The sequence below is a fragment of the Oncorhynchus kisutch genome, linkage group LG30 (assembly GCF_002021735.2).
Source record: "Oncorhynchus kisutch isolate 150728-3 linkage group LG30, Okis_V2, whole genome shotgun sequence".
Classification (NCBI taxonomy): domain Eukaryota; kingdom Metazoa; phylum Chordata; class Actinopteri; order Salmoniformes; family Salmonidae; genus Oncorhynchus; species Oncorhynchus kisutch.
Genome location: NC_034203.2, coordinates 19,108,130 through 19,131,427, shown reverse-complemented (window position 1 = coordinate 19,131,427; position 23,298 = coordinate 19,108,130). Strand labels below are relative to the sequence as shown.

At 40.8% G+C, this 23,298-nt stretch overlaps 2 protein-coding genes across 2 annotated transcripts in view; one reads left to right on the top strand and one right to left on the bottom strand.

The window, feature by feature from the left end:
- LOC109875043 (laminin subunit gamma-2) overlaps positions 1 to 10,585 on the top strand; it is a 16,317-nt gene extending 5,732 nt beyond the window's left edge. Inside the window, exons 7-22 of the mRNA XM_020467189.2 lie at positions 1,950 to 2,062; positions 2,325 to 2,540; positions 2,803 to 2,979; positions 3,159 to 3,374; positions 3,522 to 3,658; positions 4,651 to 4,807; positions 5,063 to 5,268; positions 5,413 to 5,492; positions 5,584 to 5,721; positions 5,868 to 6,012; positions 6,479 to 6,625; positions 6,877 to 6,991; positions 7,407 to 7,603; positions 7,853 to 8,014; positions 8,204 to 8,303; positions 8,497 to 10,585. Of these exons, the coding sequence (XP_020322778.1) occupies positions 1,950 to 2,062; positions 2,325 to 2,540; positions 2,803 to 2,979; positions 3,159 to 3,374; positions 3,522 to 3,658; positions 4,651 to 4,807; positions 5,063 to 5,268; positions 5,413 to 5,492; positions 5,584 to 5,721; positions 5,868 to 6,012; positions 6,479 to 6,625; positions 6,877 to 6,991; positions 7,407 to 7,603; positions 7,853 to 8,014; positions 8,204 to 8,303; positions 8,497 to 8,750 (2,560 nt within the window). The 3' untranslated portion in view covers positions 8,751 to 10,585. The remainder of the gene's footprint in view (positions 1 to 1,949; positions 2,063 to 2,324; positions 2,541 to 2,802; positions 2,980 to 3,158; positions 3,375 to 3,521; positions 3,659 to 4,650; positions 4,808 to 5,062; positions 5,269 to 5,412; positions 5,493 to 5,583; positions 5,722 to 5,867; positions 6,013 to 6,478; positions 6,626 to 6,876; positions 6,992 to 7,406; positions 7,604 to 7,852; positions 8,015 to 8,203; positions 8,304 to 8,496) is intronic.
- Positions 9,236 to 23,298, bottom strand: LOC109875045 (nicotinamide/nicotinic acid mononucleotide adenylyltransferase 2). The gene is made up of 12 exons (XM_020467190.2): positions 23,242 to 23,298; positions 22,827 to 23,056; positions 19,618 to 19,706; positions 18,859 to 18,926; positions 18,286 to 18,364; positions 15,094 to 15,223; positions 14,817 to 14,897; positions 14,551 to 14,595; positions 14,194 to 14,270; positions 13,728 to 13,829; positions 13,465 to 13,532; positions 9,236 to 12,802 (listed from the first exon to the last, which is right to left on the bottom strand). The coding sequence occupies exons 2-12, from the start codon at positions 22,909 to 22,911 to the stop codon at positions 12,700 to 12,702; spliced, it is 927 nt and encodes a 308-aa protein (XP_020322779.1). The 5' UTR covers positions 22,912 to 23,056; positions 23,242 to 23,298; the 3' UTR covers positions 9,236 to 12,699.

Here is a 23,298-nt window from a genome sequence, read left to right as displayed (position 1 = left end):
TCATGGAAAATTAAACACTAATATATCTTGATTAGATAAGTATTCAAGCCCCTGAGTCAATACCATCACCTTTGGCAGCGATTACAGCTGTGAGTCTGGGAAAGTCTCTAAGAGATTTAACACCTGAACTGTACAATATTTGCACATTATTCTTTTAAAAAATTGTCAAGCTCTGTCAAGTTGGTTGTTGATCATTGCTAGACAGCCATTTTCAAGTCTTGCCATAGATTTATGTCAAAACGGTAACTACGCCACTCAGGAACATTCAATGTCATCTTGGCAAGCAACTCCAGTGTATATTTGGTCTTGTGTTTTAGGTTATTGTCCTACTGAAAGGTGAATTTGTCTCCCAGTGTCTGAACCAGGCTTTCCTCTAGGATTTTGCCTGTACTTAGCTCTTTTCTGTTTATTTTTATCAAACAAAAACTCTCTATCCCTTGCCGATGACAAGCATACCCAATACATGATACAGCCACCACCATTCTTGAAAATATGAAGAGTGGTACTCCGTGATATGTTGTGTTGGATTTGCCCCAAATATAACGCTTTATTTTCAGGACAAAAAAGTTACTTTCTTTGCCACATTTTTTGCAGTATTACTTTAGCACCTTATTGCAAACAGGACGCAGGTTTTGGAATATTTTAATTTTGTACAGGCTTCCTTCTTTTCACTCTGTCAATTTGATTAGTATTGTGGAGTAACTACAATGTTGTTAATCCATCCTCAGTTTTCTCCTATCACAGCTATTAAACTGTAACTCTTTTAAAAATCACCATTGGCCTCATGGTGAAATCACTGAGCGGCTTCCTTCCTCTCCGGCAACTGATTTAGGAAGGGCACCTGTATCTGCTTAGTGACTGTGTGCATTGATACACCATCCAAAGTGTAAAGTTAATAACTGCATCATGCTCAAAGGTATATTCAATGTCTGCTTTTTTTGTTTTATCCAACTAGGTGCCCTTCTTTGCAAACCATAGGAAAAACTCAGTTGTCTTTGTGGTTGAATCTGTGCTTGAAGTTCAATGCTTGACTTACGGACGTCACAGTTAATTGTGTGTGTGGGATACAGAGATGAGGTAGTCATTTAAAAAGAATGTTAAACACTACAGTATTAACGCACACAAGCCGAGTCCATGCATCTCATTATGTGACCTGTTAAGCATATTCTTACTCCTGCACTTATTTAGGCCATAACAAAAGTGTTGAATACTTATTGACTGAAGACATTTCAGGTCTTCATTCAAATAAATAAAAATTATAAACATAAATTTTTTTTAAAAAATCCACTTTAACATTAGGGGCTTATGTGTAGATCAGTGACACTCAAAATGTAACTGAACAAAATGTGAAACAACACACAGCTGTGGTGTTGTGTACAACACACAGCTATGGAGGTACCAAGTGTACCGACTGATAGGAAGCAGTCCATCTCAGGGCAGATACAAACATAATTTGATCTGCAGGAGATAAGAATGCAGGCGTGAATAGTGAGATGGATGCCAAAGATAACAATTGAGAAACACATTATAGACCATTTCACATTGTGAATGTGGAGTGTGAAGGGGTCAATGTTTTTCTCACACTGATTGAATGTAAAAGCTTGATAACAGCTAGTAAGCCAGAGGGTCATCTGCTTGTCTGATCCAAATGGATTACAATTAAGGGGAAATGGCTGGTTGCCAAGCAGCTCATCTCTAATTGGTCAAATCCAATCCTGTCTCACAACAAACTGCCCCATCGTGACCATAATAGTAGCCTAATACAGTAACACCACTGGTTTTTGCTTCCATTAAAATACATGTTTCCATATTTATTCTCATATTCATGATAAGCAAAATATACAGTGTAACGATGAATAATTACAATAGCTACAATGTAATTACAGCAATAACCACAGTAGTAAGGACATGGTGGTGTAAACATTGCATGCTGTGTCTTTCATTCTCAGACTGGATGAGCAACGGAGCAGTAAATGGAGGCCCCTCCTGTCATCTTTCCAGTTTCAAACACTCCTCCAGAATCTGACTGCCATCAAAATCCGTGGGACATTTGGGGAAAATGGTAAGTGTTTATTTTTGTATGACTCAGACTATGAGATTGGTTACTGTTTTGCATAAACAGATCCTTAGAGTCATTCCTTGGTCGTAAATAAGTGCTTTGGAACAGTTTTATATCGAGTTTATTTCAGTATTTGTATTTTTATTATGTAATCTTTCTAAATCAATTGTCAAAAATGACACTGGTACACATCCTCAACACATTGCCTTCTCTTCATCTCTTGTCAATCCCTCAATTAAGCTCAATTCCTTATTGTCCTTTGTAGGGCGCGGTTACCTTGACAATGTACGTATGGAGTCTGCACGTCAGGGGGCCGGTACCCCTGCTGCCTGGGTCCAGAACTGTAACTGCCCAGTGGGATACGAGGGACAGTTCTGTGAGAGGTGTGCGTCAGGGTATAAGAGAAGTTCTCCGAACAAAGGTCCATACAGCTCCTGTGAGCCCTGCAGCTGTAGAGGAGGAAGCTGTGACTCTGAAACAGGTTGGTGACGTTTTAACTTTGTCCAAGTGTTACTGTATGTTTGTGTTCATATATTTTGTATTGTCGCTATTAATGATGAGATTTGGTTGATTTTCATCAGGACAAACCTCCTTTTGCAATATGCCATTCCCTGGATAGAAGTTCAAATCAATGCTTGAAATACAATGTTCATATAAAATGAAAATAATGTAATGCAGGACAAATCATGTCTTGTTGAAAGTGTGTGTGTGTGTGTCTGATTTTGTGTTGTGCCATTCCACAGGCGATTGCTACTCTGCAGATGAGACCCCTGGTCGCCAGACCTGCCAGCTGGGGTATTATAATGACCCTGCCCAGCCACGGTCCTGTCTGAAATGTCCCTGTCCCAATGGAGCTGCCTGCTTTGTGAGCCCAGGAACCGTGAAGGTCAAGTGTGACCTCTGTCCACCTGGCACCACTGGTGAGTCACTGTCACAAATCGTCAAAGTAATGCACTATATAGGGAATTAGGATGCCATTTGGGACACAGTCACAGACCATGGCTGTTAGATGGGATAGAGTACTAGGGCATTTATCATTCAATATCAGCTATTTGCATATTTGATATTTCATATTGTACCTCTTCCTCACTCTCAATAGGCTCACTTTGCGACACCTGCCAGGATGGTTTCTATGGCAATCCCTTGGGGGAAAATGGCGTCCAGAGGCCTTGTCGGCGCTGCGAGTGCAACGGTGTCAGTAGCTGTGACCCGCAGACAGGGGAGTGCCTGAAATGTCTGAATCATACCACTGGCTTCTTCTGTGAGAGCTGTCTGGATGGATATCACCACAGCATGCCATCAGAGGCATGCAAACGTACGGACAGCACTTTGTTTGCTCCCCATATCCAGCTCGTTCACACGTAGACACGAGGCACATAGCTCCTCCTTTAGATTCTAACAGTCAAATATTGTCTGTAATTTTATATACATTTTAACAACTGTTTTTCCTTTTGCGTTCTAGCTTGTGGCTGCAATTCCCAGGGTTCTCTGTACAACAAATGCGGTGACCAGGGCCAGTGTTCATGCAGAGAAGGCTTTGAGGGTCTGAAGTGCCAGCATTCTGCGTGTCCCTCCTGCTTCAACCCTGTCAAGACCAAGGTAAAAATCCACTTGGATGATTTGATCAATGTCTTCTTTTTCCATTCAGGTCCAACATGTCATTGTGCTCTCTCCAATTATTAAATGGCAGCACAGTATGCATCCCAAATGGCACTCTATTCCCTATATACAGACCTTGATCAAAAGTAGTACACTAGGCTATACTGTATAGGGAATAGGATTCCTTTTGAGATGCGGACACAATAACTGGACCAGAAATAAGGCTACTGGCTGTGGTATTTGTTCTGGCTTCACTGTGCTCACCTTGTCGCTGATTCAACATCCTTAAAGCTTAGTGGGAAAGAACGAAAGAATAGCTGTACAAGGATTTTGTTACGAGAGGAAGAGGTTTAGAGTGTCTTCATACAAGTTGTGATCTGGCATTAGTATTTTTGCAAGAACATTTCTTCATCAGGTCCTCTCAGTAAATATACTGCCTCTACCTGGGAGGGGAAAGTACTTGACAGGTAAATGAAATATTTGTGTGGGGTGTGTTCTCTGGCATTGCCTACGCATCCTGTGAACTAAGATGAATGGCACCCAATTCCATATATTGTATAGTGCACTAATGTCCACCAGAACCCAAGGGTCCTGGTCAAAAGTAGTGCACTAAATAGGGAACAGGGTGACATTTGGGGTGCTCCCTCCCCTCAGGCTGTAGTGTGGGAGGAGGAATTGAAAGGAGAACTAGTTGAAGTATTGAAACACAACCGTTAACCTATGAAGTTATTTCTCTTTCATAATGAATACCTTTGAGGGTTTGAATCTACTGCTCCATCTCACACTTTGCCTCCAATGACATATTCTGAATGTACTATGTAGGCCTACAGTAAAGTAAGGTTTTTGTTAACCTTTAATTCATCTCGCCAATCTAGACCAAACTATTGTGTGAGTGCTGGCCTCCAGCCAGCTATCTTTTCATCTATCACCAGAGAATAACCTTTCATAAGCTCTATTTAAGCTTTCCTATCGCATTGGGTCATGTGTCACAGGTGGAGGGGTACACTCGTAAACTGCGGGAGATAGAAACTCTGTTTACGGGTACGGAGAGTGGCAGTCTCCCAGTGAACGATGCCCAGATGGAGAGAGCCATCAGAGCAGCAGAGGACATAGTCACAGACCTGCAGAGAAATGCACAGACACTCTCTGGTAAGTCTTTTATAATAGTTATACATCCTTGATACTTAAAGGATCAGAGGATCAGTCATTTTCTAATTAGTCAACATATGTCAATACCATTCGGGATGGTTACCAGGCTTCTGAAACATGGTGAAGCACCGTCCATGCACTGTGTCTCTGTCACACCCGAATGCATCTCACATTCAGTTTGTGAAGCTTTCGGTTTATATGTGAAGTGCAAAGATTTCCTGTTGGTGACTTGTCTTGTTTTGTTCTATTGAATAGAATCAGAGAAAGACTTACAGGCCCGGCTCTCAGACATCAGTACAACCCAGCTGAGTGAAGGCAGAGACATCCAGGCGATCTCCAACACCATCAACAACATAAAGCTGCAGGACCAGAGGTACCAACGACAGGTCTCTGATATCCAGACACTCATTCATGATGTGCGGCGCAAACTAGAAGAGGCCAGACTCAACATCAAACAAGCTGTGAGTTATATAGTAGTACAGTGGTATTCTACTTTTTTATCACTGATGTCATCAAATGAGGAGAGAGGAAGGAGATATGAATATGTCAATGAATGCATGTTAGGGATCTGTTTCATTCGTGTTTACCTTCCACCCCGATGTTAGGAATTCCCTTTAAGTGATGCAGAAGTGGACACAGACAGCCTCTCTACTCTGGTTCAGAGAGCAACAGGCCTGGCTGATAAGTGAGTACTGCACCCCTCCATGTCCCATTCATACAGACTGGAAAATCCCATGCCGTGCTAAGGATGGCTCTATGTTGTAACTGTTTATTAGACATCAGAGCAAAGCGGCGACAGTTGAGAAGACAGCAAACAGTGCTCTTGCAGAGTCAGAGAAGTCCCTGGCACTCATGAGAACTGTCATGACAGGGGAAAACAAGATCAGAGAGCTTATCGGTGACCTCAAAACCAAGTAAGAAACTCATGTCAATCTCCTGTGAAAATACAGTAGACGATATGTCGTCTAAGACCAGCCATGTAATGTTCTGCATAATAACATCATCGATGAACTGTTGTTGTTATATTGATATTAGTTATATTTGGTTTTCCTCTGGTCAGGTATGATAAGAACTCAGCCCAGGTGAAGGCCATGGAGAGCCTGGCCACTCGCCTAAGCAGCTCTGCCCAAGATGAGAGCAGGATGGTGGCTGACACCCTGGAGCAGATAGCCTCCCTGGAGCTGAACATCCCTGGTCCTCTCAAGGTATTGAGCAGAACAGGCCTCTCAGCAGGCTCTTTTCTCTGGTCTCTATTTAGTGACTGCTCTCAGGTCAAGTCTTCCAAGATATCTTAAAAATCATAATAGGCAAATATTGATAGATATACAGTGTCTCCATCCTGGAAATGAGGGAGAGAAGGATTCCCCCACAATGCTTGTGTCCTAGAGAGCTGAAAAAAGCATTCAATTTCAACACCGTTCACTATGAACATTATGAAATCATTGTGTCTAACCATTGGCAACTGAACCTGTCTCATGGCATGTTTGTAAAGCTTGATAATTTACATGTAAACATAACAAAGCAATTAACAATCGAGGACATGAGTCAGCAAAAAATGCAAAGAGGGGGAGGAGATCTAATTAAAACCTGACTGGTGAGGAATCTAGTGCGTATGTAATTACACTTGCACAACGCGCTGAGTCTGAATGAGCTCCTGTTTTCTGGCAAAAGGACATTGACAGTGTGGCGGCTAAATTGGATGGCCTGAGTGAACAGGTGGAGGAAAACCTCACAGAGTACCAGGCGCTACAAGAGGAGACCCAAGAGGACAAGGCTGCAGTAGAGGACCTCCTGGCCCTGGGGAAGGCAGCTCAACAGGTACACTTGAGGCCTTTCACTATTCACTCATCAGCTTTCAGAAAACGTTCTGTGTAGGATTGGTAGTATATCATATCTCATATTCCAACTTCAAAGGTTTCTGAGAAATACTTCCCTGCGACGTGTGAAATTCACTGATAGATTATCCAACTGAAGTATTTCAATAGTGTATAATTAGCTAATGACTTCACTAACCCTTATAAATGGTAATAACTGGCACGATGTTGATTGTTGGTATTTCTCTCGTACAGGAATATTACCAGCTCCTTACTAGAGCGAATGCAGCGAAGGCTGACACAGAACTGGCCCTGAAGGCCATCACAGACAACATTGATGGGGTAGATGAAGCACTGGAGATGCTCAGAGGTATAACTTTCACATTTCAATAGGTCTTATTCCAACTACAGCACAGTAGAAATATGAATAAACTACCAGCATATTATATGACAAGGCCGGCCCACATATTAGAAAGGCACAGACACACAGTAACTGTAATTATATCTGAGCTATATATTTCTCAGTTGAATCAATAATGACGTTCAACAGCACTACATGCAGTTACAGCAGGTGTAAGTTAATCAATAACATTTTATTGTGTGTCCTTTGCACCGAATAAAGCGATTCTCTCATCTAAAAAGCACATATTTATTGCGTAGTATCTAGAACATAGCAAATATATTTAAAACTGTATAACAAAAAAATATATCTCGATACTGATACACTACAGATAAACCTGCCAGAAAAGACTGATGGTTATGTCTAAATCTCTTGTATCCTACAGGGTTTGACGGCCAGATCAGCAAGAACAAGGCTTTGGCAGACGAGGCCATAAAGAGACTCCCTGGCATAAATGCCACCATTCAGCAAGCTGTTGGCAACAACTCAGAGACCTTATTCATCATAGGCAGTGTGTCTGATGACTACAATGATGCACTGGGCACATTCAGCAGGCTGGAAGCTGTGGTCTCTCGACTGGAGGTACCCTAACTACCAGACTCTTTCCTTTCAATGGGAATATCCAACTGGGGTTCATATGCTAATCCACAGCTTGTGCATTTAGCTCAAGTCTCTAGAAGGAAAATGTCTGTTGGGAAAATAATGAGGTTAATGTTTCGAGTCACTTATGCACATGAGCCCATTCAATTCCAGACATGACCTATTCACAACCAAAATACTCGCATGGAAACTTCAAAATGAGCTCATTTGACTGTTTCTTGTTGTCCACAGGGAATGTCCGGCTCTTTACCAGTAGCTCCCGCTGATCTACTGAAGGACGCCACCAAGCTGAAAGGGGACGTGCAGGACCTGAAGACCCAGGCGGTAGCCACTGTTTCCAAAGTGGCGGCGGAGAGGGCCAATGCTGAGGGACAGAGAGACAAAGCTGCAGAGGTCCGTTTTAGTGTGATGCCCTCAGATATGATATGTTATACCTTAACAAACCTGTGTCAATATAACGGATTCATGTGAAACACTCCAGTACACAACTCCAGCACACACAAATGGTTCTTAAAATAAATACATTTTTCCAAATGAAAGGTCTGTAATATTTATAATGCTTTGCAATGTTCTTTCCCTCAGGCTTTAATGGGAGGAACGGGTGCCTACGTCAACGCCAAGCACACTAGAGATGCAGTGGGAGAAACACTCCTGGTCATCAATAACCTCCTGAGCATGATCGGTAAATTCCCCCAACAACTACAATCAGCAAACTCAAACAAAACCACTTGTGTTTTGTCTAATTTCACTCACCGTCCTATCTTCATATTAATGTCATAAAAACACATATTTATGACATTATGATTTAAACTGGTGCTGACCATTGGTCTTCTCCTCTCATCTCCACCCTTCCCCCTCTTCTCCTTTCCTAACAGGTAAGCCAGGCAGTGTGGACGAGGAGAGGCTCGGTGAGTTGGAGCAGTCCATCTCCAGTGCTCGTGACCAGGTCAACCAGCAGCTCCGGCCTCGGCTTCAGGACCTGGAGGAGAAGGAGGCCGGCCAGAGGGCCAGGTTGTCTGGCCTCAACCTAGATATTGATATGATCCTGGATGACATCAGGAACCTGGAGGACATCCACGCCAACATCCCTAAGGGCTGCTTCAACACCCCACCAATTGAGAAACCTTAATCACCCCTATTCAAAGATCTAAAGATCCGTCCCAAATGGCACCCTATTTCCTATATAGTGCTTAAGGGCCCAAAGGGCTCTGGTCAAAAGGTAGTGCACTATATAGGGAGAAGGGCTCCATTTGGGATGCCTAATTGTTTGGAAAATAACTCTGAATGTGTTATGGTATTACGTGTTTTTACGTGTGAGAAAAATGTGTGTTAAACTAAATGTATTTATAACTGTCTGCAAAAAAATGTTTTCTGTGAAGTTTCAGACTCAAGAGAAGCAATATTTTCAGTGATCTAGGAAGTGTTGAAAACAATGTATTTTCTGTTGTATTCTGTCAAATAAACTGCAATATTTATTCATTTCTTAACAATACAAACCTGGTGCCACTTAATGCAACACAAACAAATTGAATGAATGTTTATTAACATGAATGTGTTCTTCTTTTGCTCTTCAACTGAGGGACTTACTAACAATGTAAGCAACTACAAAATATATATTGTTACACACTTGGTTTATTAAGGAGGTATTAATAAACTCAGAGTAGATGTTATATTGTGTCAGTCCACAGTTGAAGACGAGAAAATACAAATAATTTCTAACCCAGCACATATTACATAGGATTCCCCCAAAAATCATTTTCAGGACTCCTATCCAAATAAATCAATGGACAGAATAAAATCAAACATCTCTATCTATAAGTCATCTAAACCCACTCAGCTCGAATTAAAGCCGCAGGTTCTATGAAACCTTCTCTGAGACTATAGTATAGTAAAATCGGTCCATATTAACTTGGACCACTACAATGCTTATTTTTCATATCAGATTTCCCACCACATCTAGTTTATCTAAACCAGTCTTTGAAGAACACAAAGTAACTGATGTTGTGTATGTAAGGCGTACCCTGCTGAGATGTTTGATAGAAAGACTCAAGGGATGCATGAATAAAGACCATCGACTTGAAGGGATATTGGGACCCAGTTCAGTTTGTACATGAAGTATTACATTTGGAGCACACATAAAGAAGCAGTGTTGTGAGTCTGGAGCATCTTACACAGTGTACTACTGATAGTATGTTTTGTAATCATCTATGAAACTAGCAGATAGATTAGTCTATAAAATAACATTACTTGCATCCTTTCTATAGCCTCCTGCTGTTTGTACTGGACTCTAAGTTCATTCTCAAATCAACCAGTCCTTCTGATCTCCATTCCACCCCTCAGATGTCCACAGACTAGCCCGTCTTTCCCGGCACACTACCATTTGACTATTTCCTTTTGCAATACATCCTTCTATTTTACTGTGATGTCTTACTAAGAGTCTTGAACCTCTCTATTTGTACCATTTCTACCACGATGGCCCTCAAATTAAATACTTCAGCTAAGCATATAATCATATTTCCCATTGATTGATTGTGGTCTATCAGATCTCCGAACAGTACTGTTTGTAGGTCCATCTGAACACAGACATTATGACTCAGCAACCACTCCTGGACCTGACTCCAAAAGCGAGCCAGCGAAGCACAGCGCAAAAATAAATGATCTATTGATTCTATTTCTTGGTTGCAGTCTGCACAAGGCTGACTGTTCAATGCCCCTTATAGTGAACATTATTTTTGTGCCAAGAATTGTATATAATAGTTTAAATGGAAAAGAACACATTGTGTCAAGTGTTGTTTTATATATCAGTTCATAAACCCGATGCCGTGATATTGAAACATCAACAATCTGTTCCCAACTATCTTGAATTCTATGCGGTATAGTTGTCAAACCTCTCAAGCTTAAATAAAACGGATATACATTTTACGATTTACACTAGTCATTTTAAGCCATGCATGGTTTTTGATTGGCGGCAAACAAACTAATGTATCATTTTCTCTTATGAGTAATTGCTCCATCCATTTTTTATGTGTGAGCTGCAATTTGGTTATACTTTTATATTGCGCCCACATCTCCATAGACCTTTGTTAATTGCTTGTGTGACAACATTTGACTGTCCTTATTTACAATGTCATTCATAAACACGATACCTTCCTTGTACATTCTCTCAAAAACAATGTTCCTTTCCTCTATCAGTACATTGGAGTTTAGCCATATTATTTTCTGTAATATTTGTTACGCCTCTTCTGGAGGAGGAAATTGGAATTGTAACCAATTCTGTATGGCTTTAAACAGGGTTCCATTTACAAGCATTTCGCTACACTCGCATTAACATCTGCTAACCATGTGTATGTGACCAATAACATTTGATTTGATTGTCAAATTGTTTGTTTTAATGGCAAAGAGCCCGCTTTTGAACATTGGATGTGCCTCTCTTAGTAGCCTACTCAAAAACCATTTTGGATATAGATATAATTTTGATATAATGGAGTCTTTAAGTGAGAGGTTTAATGCCTTAATATTAAATAATTTTAACCCTCCAACTCATGTTTGTTTTATAAATATGCCCGTTTTAATGTTTTCTGGCCATTCCAGATCCAATTAAATATGACTTTCGACACGACTTGAAAATTGTCTATTGATAGTCTTGCGTCATGTCAGACTTCTATGTTCTCCACAAGGCTGGAGAACGAGATTACTACATGGACAACTAGCACTTGTATGTCTATTTCTTTAAAATCATGAACCAGGAGATCCCCGGAAATAGTGGAATGCATTTTACTTCTGCTTCATCGGCTATTAAAATGGAATAACCTAATAATCTTCGCCAAATGGACACACATAAAGCTACTGTAAATACGTATGCAAGATGCTTTGGTCACAATTAAAGACACTTATTAAACCAAAATGTGCAAATCTATTTACCCTTCCTTGCAGTAAGACTGTCTAAAGCAATGGTTACATACAATGCTCATTAAAATACCCTGTCAAAAGCGTCTTGGCCCTGACCATGAGGAGTTTCAGTAAGAAACTACTGATCAAAGGCCACGTCCTTTGCAGTACAACATTAGAACACATTTATTTCAGATTGATGTTATTATGACAGAGTGTTATGTGCAAGGAGAGTGAGAGACTTGCATATGTGAACTCATCCCCAGGGCACATATGTGAACTCATCCCCAGGGCACATATGTGAACTCATCCCCAGGGCACATGAAATGCACTTCTATACTTTGTGCTGTTGTTTTTTCCTCTATATGTAAAAGAATCTAGCTACACAGTAAGAAACAGGTTCATTGCATTTGTTTTTTGGAGGCGTGGTCATGTTCTCGGTGGCAAGCAGAAGAAACGTGTAAAAATCCTTTGCACACAAAAATAAATGAACGTTCAAATCATTCTCTTATGTGCAAACAGATGTACATCTTGCATCAATGCCCACTGAAAACCAAACATTTAGGCATTGATGCGCAGTCGCAGGTACATTAATACAGATACTGTACATAAAGTAGACTTGGAGTGAACAGAAAATGAAGTGAGAGGTGGGTACCCACTATATGTTTGTTTTTCTGCAAACACTTTCACAACATCTATCTACAAAGTGAGTAAGTACTCATGCCAAAACAGAAACATTCTAAGCATGCAGTCTAAAAACATACAGATTTTAAATCAACAGCAAAGGCCCAAATTCAATAGGTTACCATCTCTGCACCCTCTCTTAATGACACCAAGGTAGCATCCCAAATTACACCCTATTCCCTATAAAGTGCACTATTGTTGACCGGGTCAAATGTAGTGCGCAATAAGGAAAGTTATGCTATTTGGGACATGTCCCAAAAACTCCATCCCCCCTCTCTATCCCGCCCGGCCGGCGCAGCCTACACAAAGTCAGTTGTGAAGGTGGTCCACACATACACACAGCTCTCAGGCACCTCGCTGTACATCCACAGGTCAGATGAGTCACCATGATACAGTAAGAAGGGATATGGATATCTTTAAATGGAAAAGCAGTAGCTCAAGAGGAGTATACGTTTCACATGAAAGACAGACAGGGACAATATGCCAGCAGGCCAAAGCAGTAATTCCTATCCAGAAGCATTGATGTAGAGCTGACTCTGCAGGATGTAGTCGATGACTGGCTGGTTCAGGTAGTCCACTACATGGCCGTCACCATGCTGCAGGGCCAGTCTGAGGGAAGGGAACAGCCATAGAATTACAATGATTCTAATGTTCTAAGGGAACAGCTTAGTTCATCTTCTAGGGGTGGATTCTTGGACACAGACTAAGCCTAGTCCTGGACTAAAAAGCAAGCTTAATGGAGAAAGCTTTTTAGTCTAGGACTAGGCTGAATCTGTGTTTGGGAAACTGCCCCCTAATATTTAGCTAATGTTGTGGTTACACCCAAGAGACACTGAACAGCAACCAAAGTGGTACATTAAGAGACATCCATATTTGTGAAAAATAACCAAACTTTTCGAGAGTCCACAGTGAAGAATAGACAATAATAATAAAGAACAGTCCATAATTATTTCTTAAATATTCCTAATGGAGGCCCAAAGGATGGTAGATAAATTATAATTAAGCGATAAGGCTCGAGGAGGTGTGGTATATCGCCAATAAACCACAGCTGAGGGCTGTTCTTAAACGCAACGCAACACGGAGTGCCTGGATATACAGTAGCCCTTAGCTGTGGTATATTGGCCATATACCACAAACCCCCAAGGTACCTTATTGCTATTATAAACTGGTTACCAATGTAATTAGAGCAGTAAAATACATGTTTTCTCATGCCCTTGGTCAGCCAATCAGCATTCAGAGCTCGAACCACCCAGCTTATAATTCACACTAACCTGCTCTTGGTTGAACTGACAATGGACATAGGGTGGTTGGCATCATCTTTTACGACAGTGATGTTATCCTGGAAATTACAAAGAGAGCATCTTTTACACATTATACAATTAATACATTGACATTTCTAATTATCTATGGTACAGAGTTGATTATATGTTAAGACATTAACATAATAAGCTTCTTACAGATTACATTATCAAGCTTATTGGTTTCCTACTTTTCACCAAGCTCATGACTCATACGCTCACAATGTAGTTATTACCTTGTACTTGCGCAGCACAGAGGAATGGTTCATTATCCTTTCTGTATCAACTCCGTCCCGAGGCACAACAACAATCCCAAAGTCTCCCACAATCACCTCCATCTGCAAACCATTTGTATGACACATTGCAGTATTTCCTTGCAATGCTAATGAAACGGGTGACTGTAATAGTTTTGGTAAAGTATCTTGGATGCAGCATTATGCTCATTAGGGTATTACATCATTTGCATTCATGCCTCTAAGTGGACACTGGATAGATTCAAATGTCGTCCTTATTTAAAACTATTCGTCTTGCAGTGTCTCCTTTGACCTCTACAGGTCTGCCTATGTCTGCTTTAATATAACTTTAGGGCATGCCAATAGGCAAGAATGTATTCTATGTAAAGTATGAACATAATTCTTCCGTGAATGACAGTCTCACAAACAGACCTAAGAAGATGGGGAAGAGAAAGAACGAGGGGCTTACATCACTGTCTTTCCATAGGCCAGGGATGCAGAATGACTCCAGAAGATCACTGCCACATAGGAGCAAGATGCGCAACTCTGGACAATAGAGAGGAAGACAGAAATTAGACACCCAACAAACAAAGAGTTGGATAAGATAACTTCCTGTTCAATGATTTGATAATGAAGAAAGTTCTTATGGGTTGTTGAGTGAAAATTGAATGACATAAGCAAAAGCTTTTGTATTCTGACGATATACAATATTACCTATACAATATTACCTATACAATATTACCTATACAATATTACCTAATGCAACAGTATGCAATATTGGTAATACATCAATCTTATGGAGACATACAAAAGAGTGTTAACTCACCAATTTCCTCATATCGCATTGCAGTACCAAGGTTGGCATTTTCATCTTTTGACATAAAATTTAAAAGATACAAGAAAATGTTATAATTTAATTCATCAATCATTGTGAACTCACATTGTGTTTACTTGATAGCTACCTAAACAAATAGCTAGCTAGAACAAAGTGTTAAGATAAATTCATTGAAAACAAAAGTTGTCCAGTAGGCATCTACAGAGGGAGCTAAGAAATGTATGTTTTTCAGGAAGTTGCTTGTGTAGCCTACTTACCTACAAAGGTGAAACGGTCCATGTGTGGGCGAACACAGCAAATTTTACCCAAGCTCTCACTCATCTTCCCCCACAGCTTAACTGTTTAGGTATATGGAAGAAAACATCCAACATTTTCTAGCAGCAAATTACATCCATTGAAAAATATTTACAGACCAGACAATTCCTCTTTTCCATCAATCATACATTTTCAAGATATTAGACCTAGATTCTCATCCTAATCGAAATGGCATAAATGTTATCTCAAATACGTTTGTGTATGTACACCATCACTCACTGGCAGTGGGCTTGTTGTTCACTGTGTTGTGGTTCTGATAGATGGCAGTCTGAGTCTTATTCTGTGGTTGGCCGATCACTGGAGTTGTGGACGGTGTGTTCACATTGGATAGAATACACCCTGTGACTCTCTGTGGACAGGAAAACACCAGAATTTACATTTTCAGTCCCAAAGAATTGCATTTGAGCCAGCTTAGGTCAGCAGCACAAACAGATTGACTACATTCTGACGGAAGAATTGGATTTGTCACATACTACCAACATGATTGAAAAGTGTCATGTACAAACTGGTAGGTTTGTAGCAAAAAGATACACATCAAAGAAACATGACGCGTATGTGTATACATTATGTTCAATTGGGGGAAGATTAGTGTCACAATATTGATGCCTACAAACAAAGCTCTCTCTCTCGCTCACTCTCGCTCTCTCTCTCTACCTCCTCTTTATTCCCTCTCCTCTTCTCTCTCTCCCTCCCTTCTTTCAACCCTCCACCACCCCCCCCCCCTCTCTCCCTCTCTCTCCCCCACCTTTTCTCTCCCTCCTCTTCATCTCTCTTCTCTCCCCCTCCATTCTTCTCGTTCTCTTTCTCTCCCTCCCTCTATCGCTCTATCTCTCTATTCACCAACCCTCTCCATCGCTCCATCCCTCCCTCTATTTGCCTTCCTCTGTCTCTCGCTCTGTTTATCCCCTCTCTCTCTCTCTCTCTCTCTCTCTCCCTTCTCTCTTTCTCTCTCTCTCTCTCTCTCTCTCTCTCTCGTCTCTTTCCCTATCCCACGACTCTCCCCCCTCTCTCTCTCCCCCTCTCTATCTCTCACCTCTTTCCCTATCCCTCAACTCTCTCTCTCTTTCTCCCTTCTCTCTCTCTCTCTCTCTCTCTCTCTCTCTCTCTCTCTCTCTCTCACTCTCACTCTCTCTCTCCCCCGACTCGCTTTCTCCTCTCTCTCTCTCTTTCTCTCACCCCTCTCTCTCTATTCTTTAATCCCCTCTCCATCTCCCCCTTCTCTCTCTTCCTCCCTCCTACTCTTTCTCTCTATTTGCCTCCTTATCTCTCTCTACCTCTTCTTTATCCCACCTCCTTAACTTCTCTCTCCATCCCCCTTCTTTCATCCCCCTCTCTCTCTCTTTCTCTCTTCTCTCTCCCACCTCCACCTCTCGCTCCTCTCTCCCACCTCCACAGACTAGATATTGACACATAGATATTGAAACGTAAGTCAATACATTGCATTCAAGGCAAAGAAGTTGGTGATAAATTAGAAATGTGTAATTTGGTGAAAGACAGGCAGACTGACAGACAGACTTATACACTCACAGGCAGATAGACCCTCTGGTACTGCAAGACCATTGTGTCCAATGAAGGTCAAAAAAGTTGTTCTGCCCCTGAGCAAGGCAGTTAACCCACTGTTCCCCGGGTGCCGAAGATGTGGATGTCGGTTAAGGCAGCCCCCAGCACCTCTCTGATTCAGAGGGGTTGGGTTAAATGCGGAAGACACATTTCAGTTGAATACATTCAGCTGGACTGACTAGGTATCCCCTTTCCCCTTTCCCCAATTTAGTAACTTCCTATAATAGCAGGACCCTGAAATTCAATATACGGCCTCCTGGGGTCACTTGCGCCAGTTTAAATGCCCCAGTTTCAAGCTTTGACATTAAGAACTGACTGTTTTAAAGAGGACGGAATGCAGTATTTTTGTGTAACTACCGGGTGAGTATAAAGGACCATCTTGAGGATGAATTAAGCCACTCCCGTTGCCATAGGACGCTGAACCTCATCACGAGGCATCCCTGTAAGGTCGCGATCGGTTGTCTGCAAGGATGGTTAGCTAGCTCAATCACAGTCCACGGGGGCATCATGGTTATGTAATGGCTGAACGTAATGTTTTTCTATGGAAAAAAGCTGTGTTCTCTGTGGGGCGAAGCTTTCACTGTGAAGAGTTCATTTCACATGGTCAGGTGTAGGCTTGTGTTCATCAGGAGTGTCTGCTGAACTATCCCATATGTGAATTGTGTTTCTAGCCTCAATCATTCTAACAATGTCAATCAAAAGCACTTTAACTCTAGGAATTGTACACATTTGTGACCGGGCGACTGTTATGACCCGGCATATGAAATTTGAAGTAAATCGGCACAAACTTATTTTGACCTCCATTGGACACAATGTTCTTGCAATACTAGAGGAGCTCTGTCTGTCTGTCTGTCTGTGAGTGTGTCTGTCTTTCACCAAATTACACATTTTAAATTTAGCACCAACTTTCTTGCTATATAGAGGGGGGATTATAGAATAGAGATAGATAGAGTTGAAAGGAAAGCGAGAGAGAGAATGAGGGAGAATGAGAGAGATAGAAGACAAAAAGAGAGAGAGGGAGGGAAGGGGAGTGGATGGAGGGGGGAAATAAGGGGGAGGGGTGAGAAGAAAAGGAAAGGGGATAAAGATGAGGCAGAGGGAGGCAAAGAAAGGGAGGGAGGGAAACCAACAGACATGAAAGCAATTGACTTATGTGTCAACTACTTGCTTCCAATCTTATTGAAAGCAATGTATTCCCTTAGGCATCAAGACCCTGACGCTTATCTCGAGGCTTCAATATTGTGACACTAATCTTCCCCCCCATTGAATGCAATGTATTCACTTAGGCATCGTGTATATGATGCTTATCCCAAGGCATCAATACCATGACACTAATTTTCCCCCCATTAAATGCAATGTATTCACTTAGGCATCATTTATCTGATGTTTAACTCTAGGCATCAATATTGTGACACTAATTCCCCCAGTGAATGCAATGTATTCACATAAACCAGATTTACGCTTTTCTGCTGATACCAGGCTTATACTACAGTAGATGTTCGAAAATAACATAATATTTAGTTGCCTTTTAAACAATCCCAGCATACAGTAAAGGTACAGGTCATTTATAAAAGCAGTTCAAATTGCTCTTAGTCCTTATACATACTTTCACTACGCATGTCAACTAGCCAGTGGGCCGCGCATTAATTCAACATCTATGAATAAATTCCATACACAGTAGCTAAATCTGATGCATTTAGTGTAGGCTACCTTGAACTCTATTCTCTCTGAACTACCACATATTTTATCAAATTGCTCTAGATATTGTCCTTCAGTGCCAAATGTACAGCTCATGCAATACAGTGTGGTCTGAGTAACCGTAGCCAGTCATTATTCCATGGCCTGGCTTACCTTCATGAGGTCACGATGATGCTCCAGCACGCTGCACGTAGTCTGCCATGTGTCCTGGTAGCACTCCCAGGGATCCACTCTGCAGGAAAATGACACATAATAGATGAACAGCTGTGTACTCCTGGGCCTGTATTCATAAAGTGTCTCAGAGAAGAAGTCCTGATCTAGGATCAGGTCCCCCTGTCCATGCATCATACTCTAAAAGGCAAACTGATCCTAGATCAGCACTTCTACTCACGCTTTATGAATACGGGCACTGATCTCTATCCTTCTCATTAGCAGGATAATAGGACTGATGATATTGCACATCTGCTAAATACCTCACACACTGTGTTTTGTTAATGACATTGCCAGAAACACATCCTGTCTCAAGGGGCTAATAGAGGCCATTCAAGATACTTACTGCCAATCAAGATTCACTTGGACTGCATCCCAAATGGCACCCTATTCCCTAGTACACAACTTTTGTCTAGGGCCCATAGGGTTCTGGTCAAAAGTAGTGCACAATGTAGGGAATAGGGTGCCATTTGGACGCATTCTTGTTGTTCTGATCGGATATATCCACTGACTCACCTGATCCAGTCAGAGGACTGGACTGCCAGTTGACACATGGTGAGACGATGTCTGCTGGGGACCAGACCCTGTGAACACACAGGGGATCGATAAGCTGCTGACATTGTGTTCGTTGTGTGTATCCCAAATCGCACCCTATTCCCTATATAGTGCAATATTTTGGGAATAAGGTGCCATTTGTGATGCAGGCATTGTGTTCATTCTCTCTATTGTGTGCCTCTGCATGGTAATCAACTGGTTTTACATGTTTTATCTATGAGGAACATATATTTGTGTAAAATGGCTGAAGATGACATTCTATAGCTGATGTCAATCATTTGTGCAACCACAACAATGATAACATACTAATCCAATCCTCATTCGTGCTAGAGACACAATGATGAAAAAAATGTGCAGAAGATTCATGATCTGACTGAAACAGCATTTCTCTTACATTTATTATTCATGTTTTCTGTTTCTTATAGAGAGAGAAACTGGGACAAGCTTTTAATTTATTCCAGAAATGGCTAGGGAGAATAGATGACGATAGAATTAGAGGTGGCTTATATAATCTGAATGCAGCAACAACACCTACACAGGAGGACCACCCAAAGCAATCACTCATTCATAAAAATAACCCCAGTTAATTTTCTCTAAATTCCACTCCTGTCACTCATATCAGATAATTGGTTGAGGTGGTTGTTTGTTAGCTAATCAAACAAATCCACTTCGTAGATACCAAACAAAGCAGTCTGTGAATATACTGTAAGAAGTTCGTACCGGTTTGCCATAGGAGTCATGTACAGGAGAGATGATGCCCCCAATCACAATGAACTTCCCTGTTTTGTGCAGGTATTCTTTGGCTTTCTCTGTGAAGCAGATGCAGTACATACTTGTCAACATACTTATTATAGTTCATAGTGTGCACAACATTACAGTTTTAATCAGCTAACCTATGTCTTATTGTCTGCCATCAGCTAAATGTTTCCATTTCTGTCATGAGAAGTTTGGTCACTGAATTTCTGCTTATAATAAACAGTCTATAACAGTGTTGTCATTCATTCATTCATTCATAAATTGTTTTCCATAGGGTACTATTGTGAATGAACCTGATGTGTTGCTGAATATTTTGCTTAGTTACAGTACAAAAAGAAATTAACCCTGACTCGCCAGTGGATCTGTGCAAATGACAATTTTTACAGTTAATCTCCAGGGAAACAGATCAAGGAATTCCAGACGCCTTTTTCAGCCTTTTGGAAGTTGATTGATGAGGACTTTTTGTTTCGACCACAGAGTAAGCATTCATCTATTCATTATATTGTTGTTGTGGAGTTACTGCCTGCATGCCACCAATAGAGAAACTCATTGTTTCAGCCCTCTTCAAGCCTGTATGTGAATGTGGAAACCTACTGGAGCCTACGTGTTGCAAGTCATCAGCTCAGTTCAAAGTGTGTGATGTACAGTGCCTGTGTAAATTGACCAGAGCCATTATAGATGTAGAGTCATAAACATCAATATGATTAGAAAATGCATTATTTATTAAGGAAGAGAGGGTAAACTCTTAGAAAAGAAGGTGCTATTTAGAAAAGGGTAATTTGGCTGTCCCCATAGGAGAACCCTTTGAAGAACCCTTTTTGGATCCAGGAAGAAACATTGTGGTTCCCTTTACACAGAGGGTTCTACATGAAAGCCAAAAGGGTTCTACCTGGAACCCAAAATGGTTCTGCTATGGGGACAGCCAAAGAACCCTTTAGGAACCCTTTTTTTGTGTATGAGATAGAAAGTTAAGATCATGGGAACACTAGTGTATGATTTGAGGAGAGTGTTAATGAGAAAATTAAAAAATAGAATAGTTTGGGGTTGTCCATCAAAGCGGATGGTGTGGGGCAAATAATGAACGAAAGGAATGAGTTCCAAATGGCACCCTATATAGTGCATTACTTTTGAAAGTACATTCTTAGAAAAAACGATTCCAGGTAGAACCTTTTTTTGGTTGCAGGTAGAATCATTTTGGGGTCCATGTAGACCACTCCGTGAAAAGGTTTCTACATGGAACCCAAAAGTGTTCTACCTGGAAACAACAAGGGTAATTCAAAGGGTTCTCTTATGGGGACAGCCGAAGAACCCTTTTAGATTCTAGATAGAAAAAAAGGTGCTAAGAGTGTAGTGCACTATATATGGAATAGGGTGCCATTTGGAACATAGGCAAGGGTTCTACTAGTGAAGATATGCAACTTTGAATGAGGTATTAATGAGCTACATGCCCCCACCATTACCGTCTCAAGAGAAGAATCGCAATCCAATGACTTACAACATAGATGAAACTGAATCAATATCGAAAATGTATGATCATCTGACACCATCCACAAGTTTTTATATTCTGTAGTCTTAGTCCATGATACATGCATTTGTCTGCTTCTTCACTTTCTGTTGTTTCATGTAATCCCTTTATGAGTCAGAAGGGCTCACTGGGGGAGTTTTCATTCCACTCATGTGCAGCTAGAGTACTTTCTTTTTTTCTATAACAGCCACTGCAAGGCATGCAGAGAGGTGGTTTGGAAAATAGGTCATGGAAAAATGGATGCTTTTTCCCTCTGCCTCATGATATTCCAGGTTCACTCACTACTGCTGCAGCATAATCATTTCACTCACTCTATTCTAATGACTATCTCTTAGGATTTAGTCATTTTCAGGGTACTAGCCTATGGTGCACCCTCGTATTCCTGATTTTGGATGGCAGTAATTTTAACTAACTTTTATATAAATTGTTTGCCTCCGTTAGAAGTGCATTCATGTTTTATAGCATATTGACATTACTATATATTGATGGGCAAGATAGCTTATGTGTATTATAAAATAGAATACTTTACTAGTTCTACTGTGATTGTTTTCATCAATATACTGATGCATTTGGCTGACTGTTATAATGTGATCTCCCTAATTGTAGCATTGTGCCATTACTGAATTGTGTGTAGAATCAGTAATGTTTCAGGTAACAAGAAAACCATGATATTTTCCTACGTGATAAGCCATGATGAAATAGTCCACAGTTATTTAATTGATTAAATGTCCGTTGAAAACTGACAACAGTTAAGGCAAAGACAACAATGGCTTGCCTTCATTAACTATTCAAATTGTATGTCAGCAGTAAAATAACATTAAAAAGAAGGGATGTACAAGACAACAATAAAGTCAAAAAGGAGAAAATATTTAGTCATGAGATATAGATTTGCCTGTGTTTTCTTGCCATTTTGCTGCATTTCCATTAATTTGTGAATACCTGTTGTGTTTTAGCTCATTATTTCACATTTTTTGTATGCTATTGTGATTTGAGATACAATTTCTCATTCATTATGAGTGACGCAGTATCTGCTAGCAGGCAACCAACGCTCAAACATGCTGAATAGGCCCCTTGTGTCCAGTGGCTCAACATCCGTATACATGCTACATTTAAATCTCAAACTAGCCTAGCCTGCTCTTTCAAGTCCATTTGCTGTCGGTTTCAGGGCTGGTCGGCCTATGCAGCATATACCTACGTAGGGCTACACTGAAATGATACATACTGTGCGCTCAATATAGCTGTATAGGATAATATAAACCTGTAGATTTAATGGTTCTGTTGTTAATTAATGTCATTCATACGTGGTGTTCAGAAACAGAGAGTGAAATAAATACCCCCCAACTGAAATTACAATGATTACACCATTAACTTAATTCTGACATAATCACATTTCCAGCACTGAGGCCGTAGCCCATTTCAGCACCTCCCTCATGGACAGCGAATACCAATAAAAGTCTATGGCAAAACACCAACCCAACAACACCACCCAATTCTGACATTATAATGCTGATATATAGGTTAATTTCCATGCTAACCTTCTGTAGACTGCTAAACGCCTTGTCATTTTTAAACATATCTCCTACCCACAACATCTGGAGAACAAAACATATCTTTAAAATATACAGAAGAGCGCGTAGGTAATGCTTACCAAACATATGAATGTGTCCTTTAGTGATGGGGTTAAAACTTCCACATGACAGCAATATAACGTGCGTTTTAGTGTTCTCCGTCATGATATGACTAGATATTCGTTTTTTTCTGCAACTAACGATTTGTTCTCCTTTGTTTTGCTATTAGCGACCGCAGAGAGAGAGGCAAGGTTCATTGGGATGCGGCAGTATCCCAGTCTCCTCGCAGGATACAGAGCGTCACTGCCCTCTATATTAAAGGCACAGGATCAAAGGCACTCACAGTACAGGAAATACAATTTAAACAATAGATAGGCCACATACGTTGGCTTTTATTATACACTTCGTGCGGCAAATAAATCAGAATGAAAAATATATACAAATATTGGTAATAAAACTTTTAAAGTATTTACAAGAAAAACCAGACAAGATTACCAGCACTTTCTGGCCTGAGCTCTTCCAAATGTATCACTGTTTCTATTGTCATCTACA

Coding starts and splice junctions, on each gene's coding strand:
- LOC109875045 (XM_020467190.2), bottom strand. CDS start 22,911: ATGACGGAGAACACTAAAACGCACGTTATATTGCTGTCATGTGGAAGT. Junction 15,224..18,285: donor ATCATCGTGACCTCATGAAG/GTAAGCCAGGCC, acceptor TCCTGTCCACAG/AGAGTCACAGGGTGTATTCT. Junction 13,830..14,193: donor GCCTATGGAAAGACAGTGAT/GTAAGCCCCTCG, acceptor AATGGTTTGCAG/ATGGAGGTGATTGTGGGAGA.